The 23070-nt window shown below is 40.4% G+C and overlaps 1 protein-coding gene across 3 annotated transcripts in view; it reads left to right on the top strand.

Annotated features, from left to right (window-relative positions):
* The window catches only part of IQCM (IQ motif containing M), an 80608-nt gene extending 62347 nt beyond the window's left edge, over positions 1-18261 (top strand). For all 3 annotated transcript variants that reach the window (XM_081926113.1, XM_081926111.1, XM_081926112.1), the window contains exons 11-12: positions 596-754; positions 17753-18261. In XM_081926113.1, coding sequence (XP_081782239.1) covers positions 596-754; positions 17753-17886 — 293 coding nt within the window. In that variant the 3' untranslated portion in view covers positions 17887-18261. The remainder of the gene's footprint in view (positions 1-595; positions 755-17752) is intronic.
* Positions 18262-23070: the final 4809 nt, after the last annotated feature.

Below are 23070 nucleotides of genomic sequence, written 5' to 3'. Positions count from 1 at the left end.
AACTAGATCCTGAATTACTGCCATGCCAAGCACATGGAAGGAGAACAGTACATTTAGTTTTGCAAATAAACAAAATGGCAATAGCTCCCTTCTGCTATTTCTCCCTAGCAGCTAGTATTGGGAGCCTTAAATCGAAGGGTGGTATCCAATTGCCATCAGTGCAAGGGGTTTTGCTTGTTTTAACAGAACTTTCCCCCCTCTCCTCCTCCACTGCATGCTCTGCATCGCACTCTCAATCTTCTCCAGAGCACTGGGGGAATGCTCATAGAACAGATTTAGGAAATGTGCAACAGGAGGAGAGGGAGCAAAAAATGCCACTGAGCAAGAGGAAATCCTTGTATTGATGGAATGTTCACATAGTACTATGTTAGATACGACCCTATAGCTTTAAATCTGGAATATCCTTGTAGCCAGAGTTAGCTATTCCTTGACCTATTCTCCACGAACATGCCTAACCATTTATGCTACTCCCATTTTCAAACCCGTGTAGCTAATAGCTGATGCCATCTATTGCGTCAGTGCATTTTAAAAATTAATTATGCTTTGAACACTCTGAAAATACTGCTTTCACAAAGTAGCCCTTTACACTTTTCAGGTGCTGATTCAAAAATAAAGAGCATCAGTAAGTCTCAAGCAGTTGAAATGACCTTCATGTTGTATCCACCTCGTGGTCTCAAGCTTATAACTGCAGCTGCTCCCAGGTCAACCTGGCTGAAGCCAATAGTCGATGGGGAAGATGGTTACAAATATTTAGGTAAGATTTTATATATAAAATCAGGCTCTGAATATTCAAAGGTTTTTCCAGTAGTGTTGTATGTACATCTGTATTCATACCTCTGTTTTGATTAGAAATTGATGTAGTCTGTTTAGATGCAGTTAGTATTTTACAGGCTTTTCAGCAACATCACTTCCTGGAGACAGAAGGGAACAAGCAGTTTCTCGAATTTGTTTAAAGGATAGTATATCTTTATAAATATTTGAATTTCAGTTAGCAGAGGAGTTGGGGCAAACTTTTAAATTTTCACTGTAAGAGGGAATCATGCAGAAGAGCATTTGTTCTGAAGATCTCCACACATTCCATGTATGATGCATAAAGCTGGATTTTAGAAGGCGGCCAGGGTACAAAAGAGCATATCACTGTGGTGGCTAATCACCTGTGTACAGGTCATGCTTTGTAGTGCAGCAAAACCCTAATTCCTTTGCAATATGTTTTGGTGGTCTAAAACATGCAATGGGTGAGTTACTTATTGTTTTATGCAAGTATTTCTGTGCCACTTTCCGAATCCACAAAGCATCTCACAAGAAAGCAATGTAAAACGACAATAATTAAAACAATGAAAGGTTGTTGTTGGTTGTGGGGTTTTTTAAAGGACCCTCCCCTTAAATTTTCAGTAAGTATGCACCCTTGTATGGAGATCTGGCCTTTATCACACATTCTTTGCTAACATGACAATCCATGTTGGGCTTTTGCAAGGTGTCCTTGATTGTACTGCATTTTGAAGAATGCTTGGAAACTATAGGTACTTTCAAATGCTGCTGCTAGGCTGTAGGTGAGGACCTACAGTTCAGAGAAAATGACAGAGAATAGCAGTATCATAATAAACCCAGGCAAGCCTGCATTAAGAGCTGCATGGCTGGCGCTGACCTGTGACAGGCCTTTCTCAGTGTGGCTCCTCACTCATGGAGATGCATCTGTCACAGCCTTACAATTTCATTTCATGTTAAAGGCATTCTAAACTAGGACTGCACTATATGTTTTCTTCCACCTCATTCCATTAATTTAATGTTTGTATTTCTTTTCATAAGAGTGATGATATAGCAGTTACAAGTTTGTTGTGCAATGTGAGTTAATATTGGGAGGAGATAGGTATTATAGTACCTCAGGTGCAACTAATTTGCTGGAAGTGTTTTGCTGCATTTTCTTTACATAATTTAAACAATTAAAATTATAAAATGAGCTTTATTTGAAGCAAATTCCTCATTAGGGATGCTTCTGAACTGCATAATTTCCCACCTTGGAATACAGATTCTGAAATGACAGCAATTCTTCCCAATAGTTCTCTGGCTCCCATTGTAAGTCTTATTATGGATGGCAGGCATTTTGGGAAAACAGCAGATCCCAGACCCCTTGAGACCACTTGTTGTAGCAATGTCACAAACATTAGAAAAGCCTTCCCCAACTTGGTGCCCTCCAGATTTTGCTAACTAGAACCCCCTCCTTTCCTGAACATTGACTATGCTGGTTGAGCTTATCAGAGTTGTTGTCTAAATCTGGAGAGTACCAGGTTGGGGGAAGCAGCATTAGTGGAAGTGGAGGGGAGAATCCTTTCTTCCCATAGGCATCAAGTTGGCCATTGTGAGAACAGGATTGTGGACTAGATGGACGACTGGCCTGATCCGACCGGCCTCTTCTTATAGTCTTTTGTCTCTCAAAACAAGAGTCATGAACCTTCTCTGCTTTCTCTCTCACCCTTAAACTTGGCCTGGTGGGCTTTTACTAACACTGTGGACAGCAAGGTTTTCTTCAGAAAGTAGTTATAGATAATTCCACCCTAGATGACTGGATAGTGTATCTTTTTGAGTTACAGTGGTTATTAAACTAGTTGACAAGAGAACTGCAGGAGTTGCCTTGAAAAGAGATTAGTCTATTAAAGAAAGTCTTTCTGTAGCACAGCAACTGCTCTCCCTGTAAACATTTTTGGAAAGATAGCACTGGACATTTGTTATATGATCCACTCTTGATACTTAAAAAATGCTGGCACAAGTTCCAGACTTTCTTTTTGTGTTTCTTGAATCTGCTCTGATGACTTCAGTAAACTTTCATCAGTTGTGTGTACAACAAATAATTGGATTTTATTTACAGATTTCTATTTTGTATTTACAGAGAGAGCATTGGTCTGATTACTTGAAATGCAAGTCTCAGGCAGGGATTGGACATTGCAAGAACTGTGTTTTCTCTTCCTCTGTAATATCCAGTATTACAAAACTAGTGTTGCATTATCAGTACACTGTGGGTGGAATCCAGAATTGCCCTTGTCCGTATGAAAGGGCTCCTCCCATTTGCAGAAGGGACTGAGCTCCTGTGGACATTCCTACTGGATGAAGGAGAAGGGAGGGGATTTTTTTACTGGTCTCCTTTTTCCTCTTGAGGCCTGCTGTACCACCTACCACACTGTTTTGCAAGATCCCACCACTCTCCAGAGCAGATTTTGGGAAGGCTCAGGCACCTGGAGGGGGAGGGGAAAATGGTCTCAGTAAAAAAAAATGGCCTCCTACTCTTCTTCTGTCAGCAGTGTCCCCTGAGTGGAGTTTCTCTTACAGGAACTCTGAATATAACCGTGTGAGATTTTTGCCTGGTTACCATTCATTGATTGCCACTTGTGGGGAGAGTGGAGGAGCAATTTGACAGGTATTATGAAGGGAATGATGAGGAGCAAACATGAAGCTGCTGCTTATAAAGCCCAATTCTGATTTCAGTGTGTTTGCCAGTTGCATACACTCAGAATTATGTCTTGTTTCTATCGTGCTGAAGATACTGCTTGTATATTTACTCTGCTGTATACGGTGGCACTTCTGTTTAAATTTATTTTTTATTTGTAATACAGTATGTGGATTTCCTTGTCAATTACACATGGCATTTGGCTGTTAATGATTTTCACTATAAACCATAAAAACCATGTTGCAGCCATACATGTATCAGATTTGCTCCAGTAATCAGTCTTTGAGGCAAACTCAAAGCGGAATCCTGCAATGCCAATCTCAGAGGTAGTTTTAAGGGAAGAATATGAATTCCTTTAGTTCCTGGCTTTCTTTGTTGAGAATGACTTGTGAAGACAAATATTGATTATCTTGCTGGGAGAGAGAAGTAAAGTTATAATAAGATTAGAAAAATAATTGAGCTATTTTTCTAGAAATGAATTAAACATCATAAACTAAGCATTGTAGAGCTTTCCCCTAAATCAAATTTAGCTTTTAAAACATCTTAGCAAATGCAACGATGTTCGACATCCCAGATTCAACATTATACTTTTATTAAAATTAATACAGCTTTAAGAAGGGGATTACCTAAACAGAATAATTCATTACTTTCCTTTGTTATCCTATTTCCAGTGGATTGCTGGAAAGGAGGGAAGGCACTTGCTAAGAATGTGTTAGAGGTCACTTTTATGAATACTAAAAATGGGTGCTAGAGGCTAACAGCCTAAACCCACTTTCCCTCAAGTTATAGGTGATCTAGATAGGGGAAATCCCCTTAATATTAGCATTACTAATAAGCAGAAAAAAGAAGGCAGTTTTGCAGTTTGAATTTGGGCAGAGACAGAGCCCTGAGAGGTTTTTTCTGGAGTTGGCAAAAACAGACATGCTAGAAGTGCTGTTGATCTTCGAGGAGCTAATGTGGTGTGTGTTGCCTAGAAGCTGCTTGTTTCAAATTGGTTCTGAATCAAATCTGATTTGAGTGGGCCTCTGGGCAAGGTTGAAAAGGTTGAAAATACCCAACCCAGAGCCACCTATCCTGAACACCAAGGATGTAGAAAGGGGTGTGGGGGTGCAGTCCACCCTGGGTGTCACCTTGATGGGGTGACAAAATGGTGGCACTGCCTTCCCCCGCAGCTGTAGGGCAGCTGAGGCCAGGAACCCCATCCTTCCCTAAGGGCGCCGATAATCCCATCCCTGGATGGGGGTGCGCTGTGGGGCCTCAGCCACCCTATAGCTGGGGGGGGGGAGGCAGCGGGCAGACAGCGATCCCTCCCTATGGGCACCGAGCACCCCATACTTCCCCTATGGGCGGTTCACCCCACCCCTGGGCGTGCAGCCCCAGGTGCCCAAGAGGCTTCCTCTGCCGCTGCCGAGCACTTCTTCAATTTCTGCCAAAATGTGCTGGATCAGAGTCCAGGTGCATAGATCTGCACTCTTACACCCAAATCTTTCGTCTGTGATTCTAACAATCGGAACCACCATGCATTACATGACAACAAAGGACTGATGAAACTGGACTGATGAGAAATGGAAAATAAGAGGGCAAGAAATCCAACAAGTGAAAATCTATAGGTATCTGGGAATCTTATTCCAGAGCAATTTAGGGTGGGCAACCCATCGCACAAATGCCATAAAACAGGCAAAGTGCATCTCATCAGCAGTTGCCCGTTTTCATTATCAGAAAGGTAATCAATTTATTCCTGCGGCAAATCAGATATTTCAAACAAAAGTGCAATCCCAGATATTCTATGGAATCCCGCTATGGGTCCAAGCATATAACAATGATTTAAAAAAGATTCACTCTAGCTTTCTGAGACGTATTCTTGGACTCCCAGCTATGATCAAATATGAAACAATGTGTGCAGAAATAGGCATACACACAATGGAATATTGGGCATGGTCCACCTCAATAAAGTATTGGTTACGCTGCCACTTCCGCTGCCCTCCATCAAGTCTGCTCGCTGATTTGCTCAAAGACTCCTATAAATCAAGATGGTATCAGCACCTCGAAAAAAAGATTGAATCTTTAGGCGTCGAGCTGGAGTCCCTGTACAATTCTAATGAGCAATATATTTCCCATAATATCCTAACTAGACTAAAGGATGTCGAGAGACAAAATATTACGGCAGCTGTAAACAAAATTTGCTCCCCCATATTCTATGAATTAAATATCTTAGATAGCAGAGCCAATTACGTCACTAAACTAATAATCCCAGCCCAACGTAGGGCTTTTATGCTGGCCCGCTTGAATGTTTTTCCCTCAGCATTTGTCAGGGGAAGATATCAAAACATTCCTAGAAACAAGAGACTCTGCAGATGCTCTATGAATGTCCCGGACACTGTAGAGCATATTCTCCTTCATTGCCCACTGTACAGTACGCTCCGTCAACGCGTGCTGTCCCCTCTTTTGGGTGGTCTGGAACCGCAGCAAGGTGAATGTGTGGGATTCTACCTATCCGACGTTGACCAAAGGGTAACGGCGGGGGTAGCCGAGTTTTTGGCAGCAGTCCTCCAAGGAGCAGGTTAACAAGGAATACCACTGACTCTATATGTATATATATATATGTACTTAGCAAACTGCTGCCTTTTTAATATATATTTCAAGGCTTTTATATGTTATTTTCTCTTTTAAGGTTTTATTTCCATAATGCCTAATAAAGGTTTGATAAAGATAAAGTAAGATGAAACTCTACATCAATACTGGCAAAAGCTAGACAAACATCCTGGTCCAGAGAAACATAAGGGCACCAGAGGTCTGAACCTGATATCTCCTCTGTGATGAAGTGAGTGGGGCAAGAACAACCACTAAATCAAATATCAGAACTACCAGCAATCCTGAGACTTAAAAAAATAATAATTAGTATTTTCTATTTTTTTCAAGCACTGAGAAAAACATATTCATTTGTGAAAGTATGCTATTATGATTCTGGTGAAATAAGAGTAGTATGTCTCTCCCCCTTCTGAGACAACTGTTTCCTGACTAATCAGACAGAAGAACAGCTTCAAAATTGCAGTCAATTCAATAAATTTAGGAATGTCAAATCTGTGATTCATTCTTGTAGTCTTTGGAACAGAAAAACAACTGATAAGATTGATTTCCACCACTCTGCTATTCATTTGATGGAACTGCCGTTTAATTTGAGCTTGGAAATATATTTAGTATTTACTGCAGGGCTATATAATGATAGCCTATATATCTGAAGAGAAAAGGTTGCTGGGTTCCTTGCACCTGATAAACACATCTATAAATATAATACAGTACTGTGACATCCTTGCCTCTTCCCTCTTTCTGAGACAGAAGCATGCAAATAACCTTGTATATTCCTCAAAGTGAAATGCATGTTACATTTGTGGTACCATGGAGAATACCAATGCCTCCCATTTTCAGTTGTTATCTCTGCCTTGTTCTTTCCTAAGGATCTTACAGCTTTGCCAGAGATTAATTTCAACATTATCATGATCAGAAAATTATATACTTTTCAGTATATTAGTGCATTCCATTTTGGTTTTTTTTTTAAATAAATAACATGCAAGTTTGTCTACAGGACATTTACCTATCTTGAATTGTGCATAGATAGATACATTCCAAAGGTAGGAGGAGCAAACAATAAAGATCACCTTGCCTGTCCTGCAGATTTTGAAGGTTCATACAATGAGGAAACAGGTGGTTCTGCTTCCAGCTCCACAGTAGTTTTTTTTTTTTGCGGCGGGGGGGGGGATTCAGTGACTAGAACTATCTATATACAGTATATTTCAAGCACAGTTGTCCCATATATTTGTATAATGGAAATATGATCTTGGTGGTTTTATTTCTAACCCCCTTTCTAACAATGGAATCCACCATTTTCACAGCTGCTGTACACTGGGTCAACATTTCCACCAAGCTATCCACCACAATCCCAAGGTCTCTTTAATGGCCACTTCAGTCCTGATTAGTGTATATGTGAAGTTTGTGGCTTTAGCATTTTGCTGTTTGGTATCTTAGAAACAGGATATTGGAGCACTTGTGTGATTCCAAGATTAGAATGCTGGATTTTGACTTTGCTCCACTGTTGGCTTTGTTAAGCATAAATGTATCAGTTTTAAATACAGCACTATTAAATATCATACTTTCTTCTTAACAAATAATAAGGTAGCTTGCTACTATTAACACTTTTTTTGAAAGAGAAGACGACTTGACCCTGAAAAATTACAAGTTGCCTTCAGGTAAAGAGCTGACGTTCTGAATCAGTTTTTTGGCCAAACCTAGCACTACACTTGATCATACTGACCAACTTTCTGGCTATATTATTTCAGAGAAGTCATAGTATTTCAGCCACATTCCTCCCATTTAAGAGAGGAGCAACAAAAATTATGCCGCAGTTTCCCCCTCTCTGTTGAACATACTAGTAGCCTCAAACCCAAAGTTAAAAGTAGTAGTTTTGAAAGGCTGAGTCCACCAGTGTTATTGCTTGAAGGATTGTGTCATTTGGAGGAGCTACAGCTGAACTGCATCACCCCCCACTTACTTTCAGAATCATTCACCCTCCATGAAAAGTGAGAGGGGTATCTTTCAGGAGGGTGGTCTTACCTTTAAAAATGAAGTGGTTGAGGGTTTTCCCTTTCTCTCTCTCTTTTGCATTAAATAAGGAAAAGACAAAGCCCTGGGCCTCATTGTCTTTAGAAGCAGAACCATTTCCTCCAGATTCTGAGAATTTGCTGAATTGCTGGAGGTTAATCAAATCTTGGGGTTGGAGTGGTGATTTGCAGCCCCATCAAAACTTCTTTGCAGAATACTTCAGTCGAGCACTAGAAGGAACATCTGTCACATGACACTTTACCTGCAGCCTGAATTGATATGACTCAGGGACTGGTTCACCATCCAAGAGAGAATTTTACCTTGATACTCATCTGTTAAAGAAACAGGAGTTTAATAGTTTTTCTGGGCCCATGCAACCACTAGATAATCTAAGGAAAACTTTGGACCCTTGTTATGAATCTTAGGTTTAGTGGGATTTGTGTTCAAATGACATGTTTTGGACTAATTTGTAAAATCACCAGTCTTCCAAAGCATATATCCAAAGTTTAGAACTGTTTTGGAATAAATAATACCTGAATGTATCTTTCTATTTCTGGATACTCCCACCACATGTGCTGATATGTTCTTATAATGGAACATCCCCTCTTACACATGTGAGAACAGTTTGGTTTTATATTAGCTAGGCATCTAGGTGTTAAGTACCAGCTGTGTACAATTTTAAGAGCTCCTTCTCTTGTTGTTGTTGATATTTATATGGCACTTTTACCGACAGATTTTTCCATGCCTCTTCTTCAAAATGGAATTTAATTCTAAGTAGCCAAGTATAGTCTTGCACTGTAATCAACTCATCATTTACTGCCCTTTTATGACACCCCAAATCAACTTCATGAGGTGGATGGCTCACTCTACCTAATGGTAGGGCCATAAATACGACCTTACAAGGGCTGATTTCATCAACATATGGTATAATACTGCTTTCCATGACTCTAGAAGTTCAACTATATTGTATAACTAACAGGGCTTTTAATCAGTAATGGAGGCCTAACTAAATAAATTTGCACTAACTTCTTTTTAAATGTTGGAATTCCTAATGATAAAATCTGTGACATGGTATGGTATTTGTTCCTGCATGGGTTGAATGGGAAATGTTCTATCATTACAAGCTGAACTATACAGTGTTTTAAAAGGTGAGTTACAAAAAATAGCAATGGCAGACCATTTACATTAATATGTATGTGTGGCAGAATATATGCCAGAGTCCCTGTCACTCTGCTTTTCAAGGCTACATCTGATATTTTTCTGTTACAGTAATAAAAACTGCAGCTGTTGCTAAGCAAATGGAATGAATTACATTTACAAGAAAGTTTTTCTGAGTGAAAACGAAGATAGCTCAGAGGAGCTGTATTGTAAGCTCATGAATGACTTTATCATTTTTATTTTCATTCCCCAACTGGACTAAGACAAGGTGATCCTTGGGCTCTTCAAAATGGTGGAATTTAGTCCAAAAGAAGGGGAGCTGGAAAGCAGCTCTCTTTTAAAGCTTGAACAATGCTGTGTCCAAACAAACCAGCCTCTTGCTAAGTTTCCAGTTCCTTGGGCTGGGAAATGGTCTGTTAATCATATAGCCATCTTATAAAAATAGCCCTGTGATCTTGCTGTTGCCACTGTTCCTTAGCAATTGTGTTTGCCTAAGGAAATTTAATTTTTATATAGGTAATTAACACTGTTGATTCTCTTGCTGGCACCACAGATTTTGCACAGGAAACAGCTTGTTTTGTTTCATTTTTTCCCTTTAAAAATATATATCAGATTCCAGTGTTACAGCAGACATTTGTTAGCTCCCATGCAGCCCCAACAGCGCCACCAAATTACTAGGAGGCTTAGGAAAGAATAGATCCAGTCAGTATTAATGATGGGTGAGTTTCCCTTAGCATTTTCCAGAATTCATTAATACCCCTCCCTTAACTCCCCCACCAAGCTTTCTTGGGGGGAAATGGGGTCCTAGTATATGGAAGCACCTGTAGTTCATTAGTACAGCACATGGTTTGTGCAGAAGGTCTTAGGTTCAGTCACTTGTACAGTATTCCTAGGAGAGAAGTCTGCCTGAGCCTTGGAGAGGTGCTGCCAGTCAGAGAAGATAGTATTAGCTTAGCTCAGCCTTCTCCAGATGTTTTGGACCAAACCTCCAATTAGCTGCAAACAGTGTGATCAATGGTTGGAGATGATAGCAGTTCAAAACATCTGAAGGGTGGTTGTGGGGCCTGGACAAATAGCTTGACTTATTTCTGTAGCAGTTAAACTATTTTCTGGAATCTGAATCCAGATTCCAGGTATGAATCGATCTGTGGGTTGTGTGATTTGCATACAGAAGCTGTGGGAAGCTCAGGGAATTAAAGTCTCCATCTACATTTTGAAACAAGATTACAAGCTGACACTTTCAAAGCACTGATTTTAACCACTGGTTTCAAAACCGCACTGATTTTTGTTGTTGTTGTTTCTTAGAATTCCCAAACAACTCCATGTACAAAGCTTCTAGTATTTTATATGTGGATTCATGCACTTGGTATGATAAACATGCTATAACTGAAATTTTAAAAGTCGTAACTTTCAGCATAACATTTTTATCATACCATGGCCACAAATTCACACGAAAGGCTTTGGAGACTTTAATTCCAGTGTTGACAAAGTCTAAATGACAACATTGTGAGTGGCTGATTGTCATTTTGAATTCCTTGGATCAAAATAGACACATTTTCTTCATTAAGAACATTACAGTCTAAAACTTTACGGGAAGATTTATAATCACTGAAAGGAGAAAGTAATCTTCCTTTTGTCAGCGTATACAACCAGAGAGACTCATTAGAAAGTTTGTGTTAATGGATGCTCACTGCAAATATTGCAGTAGTTTGTTTCTGTTACGACAAGTCACCCCAAAGGAAGCATGAAATTCTTATCAATGCCACCATATAAATACTAATTCTGATGCACTTTACATTTATATAAGGGTTTCTGTTTGTGCAGAGCATCATAATGTAAGAAACAATCAAGATCAGCCCTCCCCTGCTTTGTGTCACCAGCTGAGTGCCTTGATAATAATGCCATTTGAGATTGTTGTTCTTTTCCCCCCAATGCTAATATTAGCACAAAATGTAATCACAATTATTTCAGATACTAATTGCATGCTCTCTCTTTTGGCAATTGAAAGTTGTCTTTGAAACATGCTTTATATAGGTTTGGATAACGCCTGTTAATAAATGGTTTGGGTCAGCAAGTAGTCTTTGCATGTTCTTCTGGTACAGTAGGTTATGATGCTCACCACCCTTCTGAATCTCCTTTGTTCCTGGGGATGTGGATACCAGCTTGGGATCAGCCTGAGCCACAGAATGGCCAAGAGAATAGGGCTGGCAAGAAATTATTGGTTAGCTGCTTGGCAGATGTCAAGGCAGTACAAACTACTGGAAGTAGGGCAGCTTTGCAGGATGGACAGAAGGCCTCAGTACTTCAGAGTTATGTGCAAACTTGTCCGTAGAGATTAGCCATGTTCTTTCATTTGCTGTACTTCCTATTGGATTGCACCAGAATTTTAGCACCCAAAACTATATAGTAATAAATTAGGTAAAGGTAAAGGGACCCCTGATTATTAGGTCCAGTCGTGACCGACTCTGGGGTTGCGGTGCTCATCTCACTTTATTGGCCAACGGAGCCGGCGTACAGCTTTCGGGTCATGTGGCCAGCATGACTAAGCCGCTTCTGGCGAACCAGAGCAGCGCATGGAAATGCCATTTACCTTCCCGCCAGAGCGGTACCTATTTATCTACTTGCACTTTGACGTGCTTTCGAACCGCTAGGCTGGCAGGAGCAGGGACTGAGCAACGGGAGCTCACCCCGTCATGGGGATTCGAACTGCCGACCTTCTGATTGGCAAGTCCTAGACTCTGTGGTTTAACCCACAGCGCCACCCATGTCCCGTGTGCCACCTGAAAATCTCAAAATGTGAAGGCGGTTAAAAAATGGCCACCAACATCACAGCTTCAAACTCTTATTCAGAGATCCAGAAATATCATTTGAATTTTTTTTTTTAAAAAAAAGGCTGACATAGAATTTATCATCTACTCAGTGCTAAAGTTTATCATTGGGGAAACAGACGAAAATGGGAGATGCAACACCCAACATATGGGAGACACATCTACTCAATGGCAAAGTTTCTCATTGGGAAAATATAGAAAGAAGAGGCATACAAAAATTAGTGTATTTATGTATGCATGCCTGAACTGGCCCAAATTTTTTGTTGACTTTGTGCTAGAACAAGTGATAATATATACAAGATACTTTGGCATAAGAACTGCACTGGAGCCAAAGTCATGCCTTGCTATTCTGTTCCAAATTATTTGCTAATTAGTGCTACACAACCTATCACCTTATTTCTTAATAAATAGAGATCGTATCTTGCATTTGAGTTGCTTAAAGAATAACAAGTCTTTACTTTTTTTCTCCTCTTGCTAATACATTCTAAATGCTGTGTTGTGTCCTTACTAAGTGTTGAATTTCCTTGTAGATATCCTATTAAGATTAATAGAATTTTAGCATTTTTTCATTAATACATTTTCAAATGGATTACCTTTTCAACTATATAAAACAGCTGCTTTTTTTAGCTTAAGGATCAACTCACTCTTCCCAAATGGGGTGGCTAGTTATGGATTGTCACAAAAGTGGATGTGGTTTAAATAATACTGCAATATATCTCACCACAGTGGAGGAGACAATATTAGAGACGTGTGTCTGGACTCTTTCTTTGTTATTTAAGTGACTTTGCTAACACATGAGAAGGGAGTTTGATCACACCTGCCATATGCAAGAAACCCTAAACGTTTGGTGGTGCCTGCCTTGTGTCCCAGAGGTGGGTGGTAGGTTATTGCTTTGTTGTTTCTCTTTATTTGTGCCTTTATCTTGTGAACCACCCTGAGATCTGTTTATGAAGGGTGGAATATAAATCAAGCAAGCAAGCAAACCAACAACCAACCAACCAACCAAGATGAAGAAGATAGACAGTAGCTGGCATTGAAAACTGAGTGTGTAAATCCCAGCAGAAGTTCCAAGGCATCTCAACCATCTCATGGGCTTACATACCCCGTGTCACAGAAGGATATACATTAGCTGCACGTTTTATGTTGTAAACCACCCTGTGATCTTCAGGTGAAATATATACATTTCCTGATTGCCTCTCTTAAGCAAGAACAGAATAGCAACAGGTAACTTCTGTTTCTAGCAGATAAACTAAGTCCAGTGCCATCTAGTGATGAAACCATATAATAACACTATAGATAAATGTACACCTAAAGGTAAAGGGTAAAGGGACCCCTGACCATTAGGTCTAGTCGTGGCCGACTCTGGGGTTGCGGTGCTCATCTCGCTTTATTGGCCGAGGTAGCCGGCGTACAGATTCTGGGTCATGTGGCCAGCATGACTGAGCTGCTTTTGGCGAACCAGAGCAGCACACGGAAATGCCGTTTACCTTCCCGCTGGAGCGGTACCTATTTATCTACTTGTACTTTGACGTGCTTTCGAACTGCTAGGTTGGCATGTACACCTACACACACACAAATGATGTATGTGGAATTGCCATGGTGTGTTGTGGAAGTGAGGCTCACCTAGGAGAGCTGGTGAGAGAGGAGCAGTCAATGGATGCCCTCTGCACTGGAGACGGGGTGAGGGAATAGCTACAGTAGATGGCTATCTTGGGATCTGGGAAGAGGATCTTTATATATTTATTTTATATCCTGCCTTTCTTCCCCAAGAAGCCCAGGGCCACACATAACAATTGATAAAACAATTACAAATCAATTGCAAACCAGATGCAGATTTGGAAATATCTCCACTTGACAGGCTTGTAGAAAGAGGAAGGTCTTCTGCAGGCATCAAAAAGACCACAGAGATGGCTCCAGTTTCATATTAAAAGGGAAGGAATACCAAAGGGGAGGTGCCACAACACCGAAGGCCTGAATCCTACATTGTGATAAGATGATATCTGCTAGAGAATTGTTTTCTCAGAGAACAGTGACCTGTTGTATATATAAGGGGAAGAGACAATCTTTCAGATATCTTGGTCCAAAGCTGTACAGAAATAGTTTTGTAGCCTCTGTGAGTAGAGGCTGTTATAAGCAGTGGGCATATGTATATGCGGGACGCAGGTGGCGCTGTGGGTTAAAGCCTCAGCACCTAGGACTTGCCAATCAAAAGGTCGGCGGTTTGAATCCCTGCAGCGGGGTGCGCTCCCGTTGCTCGGTCCCAGCGCCTGCCAACCTAGCAGTTCGAAAGCACCTCCGGGTGCAAGTAGATAAATAGGGACCGCTTACCAGCGGGAAGGTAAACGGCGTTTCCGTGTGCAGCTCTGGCTCGCCAGAGCAGCGATGTCACGCTGGCCACGTGACCCGGAAGTGTCTCCGGACAGCGCTGGCCCCTGGCCTCTTAAGTGAGATGGGCGCACAACCCCAGAGTCTGCCAAGACTGGCCCGTACGGGCAGGGGTACCTTTACCTTTTTACCTTTATATGTATATGCCAATGGCATCCAAGAGTTCAAAGTGGGGAATTGGCTAATGGAGTCTTTGACAGAGAACCCGAAGGCCGCACACTGCCTTGTTGTGCGTGGTGTGTGGGAAGCAAGGCCAAAATCTGACGCCTCACCAGCACTCACCCATTGCCTAGGCTTTGAGAAGGAGGTGGGTGGACTTTAGGATCCTGTCAAAGTCCTCACACCTCCTTGCCAAAGACCAGCGCCTTGCTTACCCGGATTTGGGAAGGCATCAAAAATTTTTGGGGAGAGCATCAAATATTGTTGAGGGCCACCAGGAAAGGCATGAAGGGCAGCATGCGTACTGGACTGGCCCTGGTATAGGAAGAATATTGGTGTAAAAGAGAGAGAATCCTCTCTTTCTCCTACTGCTGCTAGCACATTTTCTGCCTTAATTTTGAGGGGAAGAGTTTGGGGAAAAGATTGCCCCCCCCTTTTGTTGTTGTTGAAAATTGATCTTTAGATCCTATTCAGGACTTACAGCAAGCTGTTTTCCACTTCATTGGAAAAACAGCTTAGTATGTGAATCCCAATTAGAAATTGAAACGTCTTTGTATTCTTGCATCAAACCCTAAATACCTAAATTGTATTCTTGCATCAAACCCTAAATACCTGGTAAGAATTTTAACTAATTTCTTCACAAAGTAAATTTTGCTTCTCACATATCTCAAGTCTCTCTCTCTCTCTCCCTCCCTCCCCCCCTCTCTCTCTCTAAAAAAGAGAGAATAGAAGGTGGTAACAGATTATAACTTCATAATTGTAACTAGAATCTTTTATGCAGTTCTGTTAGGTTTTCCACACATACTGCCAAAAGAGGTTTTTCAGTCTGTGGCTTCTTCCAGTTATGTCTTCCATCTGTTTCCTTTCCTTTATTCTTTCATCATTCTGGTTTCTAGCTTCCCCCTTTGGCTTAGGGTGCTTTTTACAGAGACTTTTTTGTGTTAGAAAACTGCTAGCTTGGGCCAAGATCCCACATAGTCCAGCATTTTACCCCATGACACTCTTCAAACAAATGTCCCTGGAAATTTGCAAATCAGATATAATTTGCAAATCAGATCTGCTAAACAGGGGGGGGGGGGTGTTGCTCCAGAATGTAAAGGTTCCATTTTTTAGATATCGTGATGAATCTGCACTGATTAGACCCCTCGTGCATAAATGTGTCGTTCCTTTTTAAACCCATCTAACCTACTGCCTATCACAGCAACCGGGGGGAGGGGAGGGGCGTGTCAACCATATTATTAATGTATTGCATGAAGAAATGCTTCTATTTTGTATGTTTAATCAGTCTCATTGGATGGTTGTGGTGTAGTGTTTTGAAGGACGTGTGGTTCCAGAATTGGCCTCCACAGTCACTTACAGACTCATTGTTAAAACTGTTTTATGGAAGACAATCTTACTAGGCTACGAAGATCGCCAAAGAAGAAGAAGAAGATTGTTTTGAAGTACTGAACACTGAATATTCCTTATTCACTTTCCCATGCCATTCTTATCAAAAATATTTTAAAATGGTGCATCCTCCTAGTTTCTTTCCTTATAAAGTAAAATGGCACCAATCCCACTTAATATTATTGGGGAAACTGCTGCGTCTTTGAATTCAAATGTTATCTTCTTAGCCCAATCTAAATGCTTAATGACACATCAAAGAATTCTAAAAGATTAGTGAGGAAACAGCCACCTTTACAGAAGCCATGCTGATTCTTCCTAAGCAAGGCTTGTTCTTCTGTACTGCTGCAGGACCAATCTGATTGCTTTGGCCCACAAGCCACATTAGTTTCACTTCAGAGCCTTAACACAGTGTGCATTCCTGGGATGACCTTAAAATGACACTTCAACTGTACTGGTAAATCACAACCATCTGGACACATCTGCAATTTTACTTCACAATTTTCTTTTTGTGAAGAACAAATTGACTGCAGACTTACATATCCACAGTTCAAATTTGCTTTTGTTTGAGAGCTTTACCATCAGCAAGAATGTACAGGGGGAACATATTCATAGCCACTCACAATATTTAGACGCTCAGTTTCTGAAAGCTGCAATTTTATGTTGCTACATCTTCATTTCTGCTGAGATGATTACTTCCTCACCAAGATAAAGGATGTCTGGCCTTTTAGCAGTTAGATGGAATATTTCCTTTTCTGGTGGATAGCCACATTTAAATGGTTGTAGAATGGTTCTATGACTTCCTCTTCTGCTTTACATCTTCATGGGAGAAGTATTCCTGAAGCATTTGAAGTGAGGACAACCCAACTCTCTTTCTGTTCCAACTGTGCTTGTGCATGGTTTTTGCTCTGCTCGACTCAGGTCAATTTTAATTATTTAGAGTTTGCTGTCACAACATGGGCTCACTAGTTTTCTATGTCTGGAGAATCTCTCCTGCCCTCTAGTTGTCAGCTTTTCTGCTGCATCATTTGCTTTCTCAAGTTTCCTAAAAAGTTATATTCAAAATAGCTCATGGAAAAATCAAGGATAACAAGTTACTTTAAGATGCATCTTACATTGACTATGGGGACTAAAGTTTGTATATTCTCTCTCTCTCTCTCTCTCTCTCTCTCTCTCTCTCTCTCTCTCTCTCACACACACACACACACACACACACACACACACACAGGGCTAGTGGTGGCATAGTGGGTTGTGGGTTAGGCTAGGACCTGGGAGACCAGGGTTTTAATCCCTGCCCAGCCAGCAAGCTCACTGGATTACGTTGGGAGAGTAAGCCTGTCCTCACAGGATTGTCAAGAAGGTAAAGTGGCCAAGAGACTGATACTGATGAATTGGAAGAATAAAGATAATCAATGGATCAACAATATGGCAACACTCACAACTTTTGAATGGACTTCTTACAGACATAGACTTTGTTTGGATAAATATGACAACATTTGAAATGAGTTTATACAGAATGTATCTACATCTGTAACCCCCTTTGTGCTGTTAATGGCCCATCGCCTCAAGAGGAAGCCAACTTGGCTTATATTTTATATTTATTGGATCCAGGGCTTCAGGAAGGAATAGGCTGGTTTGACTAGCTTTTAAGGCTTGCTGGATCCAGGGATCAAATGCGAGTTTGGCACCCACAAACTCAAAACAACACACCACAGTAACCTTTGTCCGCATTGTCCTCAATTGAGTTGGATTTTCATTTGTATGCTCTTAATATACCAATAAATCTATTGATTTTGTGTTACAGTGGGTGGACATCCAATATTAAAGGCAGCTGATATTCGAGTTGCTGGAGCTTTAGTAGCTGCATCAATGCGAGAAAGGAAGACGAAAGAACAGGAAGCAAACCAAGCTGCTGCTGTAACAGAGAACAGTGTCTAACATAGGATGCAATTCATGCCCAGTTGTAATAAATGGATCATCAATTTGATTATAAAGATACTGGATTGTAAACAAACTTCAGTTTCCTCTGATGAAAATTCCCAGTATACAATGGAAAGCATTTCATCTTTAAATTATCAGATGTAGACAGAAGATAAGAGAAACATCGCTCTTGAGCCCATACTATACACTAGATTCCTATACGGTTTGAAACAATTTCAGTAGGATTTAGAAACCTAATGTGTAAAAAAATAAAATTAAAAAATCCCATGCTTATTTGTTTGGATCATAATAGGCACTGTTCTTTTGTTTTTGTCTTTCTGTATGACAGCGTCTAACATCAAATAAATGTGTCAGTGTTTTTTGCCCGAGAAATTTTACAGCCTTTCTGGTGCCTTTTGATCTCAAAGTTGTTCTGTGTGCTTTTCAAAACAAACTAACTTGCATCAAGCGCTTTAACAATATATTCCCCAAATCTGCAAAAAGACGGTGTAAGGTCAGTAAAGGAAAGCCTTTACCTTTCAATAGTCACTTTTCTATAAATAAATTGGCACTTGATCCTCATCAAAGAGCAAGAAATATTGGATATGCTCTCTGAGTGTCCATTGTAGTTTTTTGAGCCAACTACCTGATGGAAGTCATCACTTATATGTAAATGAACTGTCAATGGTTTGCCACTGTTGGCAATCACTGGACTGTGAAGGGTATGTCTTAATAAGAACCAAAGCTCTTCACAGACTTTGATTTACTGGAAATAAAATAGAAAAGTCCTCTGGGATTACGAAGGACACTTGTTTCAGATAAAATGTCTAGACAGTAGCAATATATCTGGGGCTTTTATTATAGCAAAACTGCAAATTAGAATGGAGTGCAGAGAAAGTTCCAGTGACCCAACTGAGTTCAAAAACACTGCTTCCCGCTGATCTTTCCCCCCAAAGCCTAAAGACATAGTAAGATCACGAGCAAGCCCCTCCAAACAAAAAATAAAGCAAAGCATTATGTCCAAGGTTTCGAAGGGCAATGTTTATTGAGCATTCATTTGATTTGTATGCAGGGAGGTTAGCCAATGTTGGCTGTTTAGTGAGCACTTGTCCTGACTTGTTTGTGGGGAGGTTAGATACTGTTACGTCAAGCAAGTGTTCTCCCACACTTCCCAGCGCATGTTCCCAGGATCCTTATCGCAAAAAATCAGGTCTTTGGGGGAAGCGAGTTTGTTGTGCCAGACCTCCCAATCAATTGCAACTCTGCGACCTGAATTCTCACCCCTTGCTTTTTCCTGTAAGACCTATTGCAGTCGTTAAGAGTCATCAACAGGCTCATCACAGCTATCTGCCAATCAGCCATTCCCACCACCCTTCTGAGTAATACCCCTCCCCACCTTCTCACTATATAGAAGAGTCTGGAAACTTCTGTTTCAGTGTATCTGAAGAAGTGTGCATGCACACGAAAGCTCATACCAAGAACTAACTTAGTTGGTCTTTAAGGTGCTACTGGAAAGAATTTTTTTTGTTCTGAATTTGATGGTATGTGATTAGATCCTGCCCAAAGATAGCATCAGCCTGGAAGCACCCAAAGTTGCAGTTCACCAATATTTTTCCTGATCAATACTAAAAAAATATATGAGATTGTATCAATATAAAAAGGCCATGGTTGGCAGGCAACTTGAATAATTTTCCAGTTTAGAGCTTCTCCTTTCAAAATTCCAAGTCGACTTTTCTACAAATACTTCTGATGGGAGGGGGGATGAAATCATACTGAATCAAATTCCATTAACATAGAAATGTGAATGGAATGCTCTTCAATGGAAAAAAAGAGCCAACTATGTAGTCTAAAGCAGGAATGGGTGAATATATCAATTTTATTTCTCCCAGTTCCTCATTTTTCCAATCTTAAGTTCTGTTCTCCATATTTCTACATTGTTTTGTGATTTTTTTAAAAAGCCCTCATGAAAATTTACCAGTCTTTTGCTGTGTTTTTCCACTATACACATTTTTATTTTATGTTGCCTTACAAAGCAATTTCCCCCAACGTAATGCATTTTTGAATGTTATCTTCACTAATATACACATTTATTTACACATTTTATCCCATAATACATATTTTTATATGTATTACTTGCTGAAGAACTGCATCTCAAGTGCAGATTTTGCAGGAAGGCAGTGTTTTGTCTTAAGTATGGTTTTGGAAAATGCAAATTTGATAGGCTTGCCTTCAGATGTGAACAGAATCAAATTTCAACCCTATCCATATTCTAGAGTTAAATTACTGTCTATTTAAAATGATCTTATCAGGATCAACCCATGCATTTTTAAATGGATTATTCAACCTACTCATTTAAAAAAGCCACCCCCCCCAAAAAAAAACCACACAACTGGAATTGGATCAGGAGCTGCATCAGAGACCATTCGTTCATTTAGCCCAGAACTATTTGCTATGACTCTTCAGGGATTCTGCAGAGGTCTAATAGAGCCCTGCTGAGATCCTCATGACTGGAGGTGTGAAAAATTCACCCAAGGAACATTTATGTGCAAAGCATCTTCTTTACTTCTGAGCTATAGTCCCCTCTCCACACATCCTTCACCCACCAGGCTGCCCTCCTGCTGCACACACAGGCACACTCCTGGGATATACTGACTGCCCACAGAGATTCTCTCCACAGTTTGTGATTGAGTTCTGCTACAGAGTATTTTTGGAAACAGTACAACATACTGTAGTGAAGATGATTAGAATTGTGCTACCTTTTAAACTGAACGGTTGGTTTTCTTCTGCATGGTTGCTTCATCATTTTTTATTATTAATTAAATTGCTATACCGTCCGTCATCCAAAGATCATAGGGTGGTTCACAATATAAAAACGCAGAAATACATGACATAATAACAAAAGAAAACAATGACATTCTGAGATTTTAGTGCCTCTGCTAATCTAGATCCGAAATAGGAGACAGGACTGAGTAAGAAAACTGATACCAAAATGATGGTTTATGGTATCAGTTTGATTCTTTTGGTCTTTTGTATAATGTTAATTTTCTTGCATGGTCATATGTATGCTTAAGTTGCCTCTTTAGGCCTTTGGCTAATTAAACAATCCAAGGCCTTTTAAACTGGGTAGGGAGTATAATTGTTTTGTTTGTTATTATGCTACATATTTTTGTGTTTTTATATAGCAAACCACCCTGTGATCCTCAAACGAGGGTGGTATATAAGTTTAATAATTAAAATAATAAAATATCGGGTATCATAGGTGGGATGTACTACCCATCTTTCAAAGTGGCCAATGGGTGGGTGTGGGGTGTTCAAGATACTTTTCCTTCCTCCTGTTTTAGGAAGAATATGTCTTCTCTGTTATTTCCTTCCTGCTTTTCAGATTTCATAATTACAAGTGACTTTATATAATTATTTGAATATTTGCATGATTTCCTTTTTTTAAAAAAAGTTAAATGTGATGTTAAATACGTTCAGTTTTCATAAGGTACTTTAATGTTCCTCCCCCCCCCCCGTGTGTGGAGTTTTTTTAAAAACCAAGAAGCTTAAGTCTGTAGTATCTCTGAAATTAGGCTTGTGTGTATTATATGAGGCAGAATTAAGCAGTGTGTCTATGTGTGACTTTCATCTAGTTTTTTATTTGTGTATTTATAGTACAATAGTGTACATGTCGACTCCAAAATGTTGCACTGATGGATTTAGTGAAACTTACTCTCTGCTAAGCAGATACAGGGTGGAATTCAATTAAATAGATCCATTAACTCATGAATTCCCACTTGTGCAATGGAACTCCCTGTCCTTCTACCCTCCCTGCATTTTCCCAAAATCTGTTCTAGAGGACTGGAGGGACCTCCAGACAATATTTAGGGAGGCATAGGGTACCCAAAGAGAGGAAGGAGAAGTTCCTTTGTTCAGCCAAGATTCTTTGCACTAGTAGGTCTATTTAAATGGAAGCTACCTTTAGTAAGTATTGTCTTCATTGAGTTGGATCCAAAGTTCACTTCCGCCAGCTGGATCATCCTCTGAGTGGATTTCCCCTAATTGGACACTCCAGAACAGTGTGGCTGGTGGTGCTGGGAGTTGTGGAGGGAAGGAGAATTTCAAATATCACATCCCCCCCCCCCCACATTGGTGGGATCTTCCCTCTGTATCCAAAGCCATCCATGCAAAGAAAAAGACTTTCCACCCGTATAAGGTAAAGTCTGGATCCACCACACTGTTCTCCCCCCTCACACACACACACATTGTGAGATTTGTGTGTATGCGCTGCTAACATTTTTTAAATAAATAAACAGGAACAGGTGCGCAAGCAATACATTTTTTTCAAAGACAGAAGTTTGTTTTCAAAGCTATATTTAAAAAAGAACGATCCACTACACCACCACCACCACAAAAAGCCAGGCAAATATATTGAAAACATTATAGGTTGAATTTGGAAACCAATCCCATCATTGCTGTTATCAGTATGGATGATCTTTTAACACACCAAGGACAGAAATATGAGTACCTACATAATAAAAAAGAGCAAAGAAAAGCACCAATGGATGGAAGGGGAGGAGTATATATATAAAATGAACAGCTTCACTCTATTGCAACGGAACATGCTAACAGGATTGGAATAGTAAAACCAGGAAATAATATTACAACCATGGTTATCTGTCTTCAGAGGTATTGCTTGGTTGTTAAAAGACTTGATTCTCTCTGCTCCTAATGCACTGGCATGTAGTACGGAGCTGAGCTTTTGCTAAGGTGATATTTCAGAGGAAAGCAGGGAGGCACATTTCTCCTAAAACCTCCAGCTGTGCCTTTAATTTGTTTCTGTGCTGTTTACAAACATTACAGCCACAGAAGAAGTGAGTCGTGGCATAACTGAGAATATTCCAATAGCTTAGACAGCCAGAGACTCTTCCTATATTCCTACGGCATGTTGTGGTGGCCCATAGGCTGTAGCACAGGGGAGGGTTAGTTGCCCAAGCGCCTTGGACCAGGTGACTCTTCCTATCTTGCTGTGCTGCAATATGGTGGCTCCCAAGACAGCTGTATGATGCAAGAAGAAATGGAAGTGTCCCTCACGTTGCAGAAACCAGGTGTGAGGAACCAGATTTGTCTGGTAGACTGGGTCCTTATCTCTCCCATCCCCTGCAGTCCAAGTTCAGCAGGTGGCTGGGACACAACAATAATATCAGGTGGCCCATTTTAGCC

Source organism: Podarcis melisellensis, assembly GCF_964234715.1.
Source record: "Podarcis melisellensis genome assembly, chromosome: 9".
Lineage (NCBI taxonomy): Eukaryota > Metazoa > Chordata > Lepidosauria > Squamata > Lacertidae > Podarcis > Podarcis melisellensis.
This window is presented reverse-complemented; position numbering and strand designations above follow the sequence as displayed.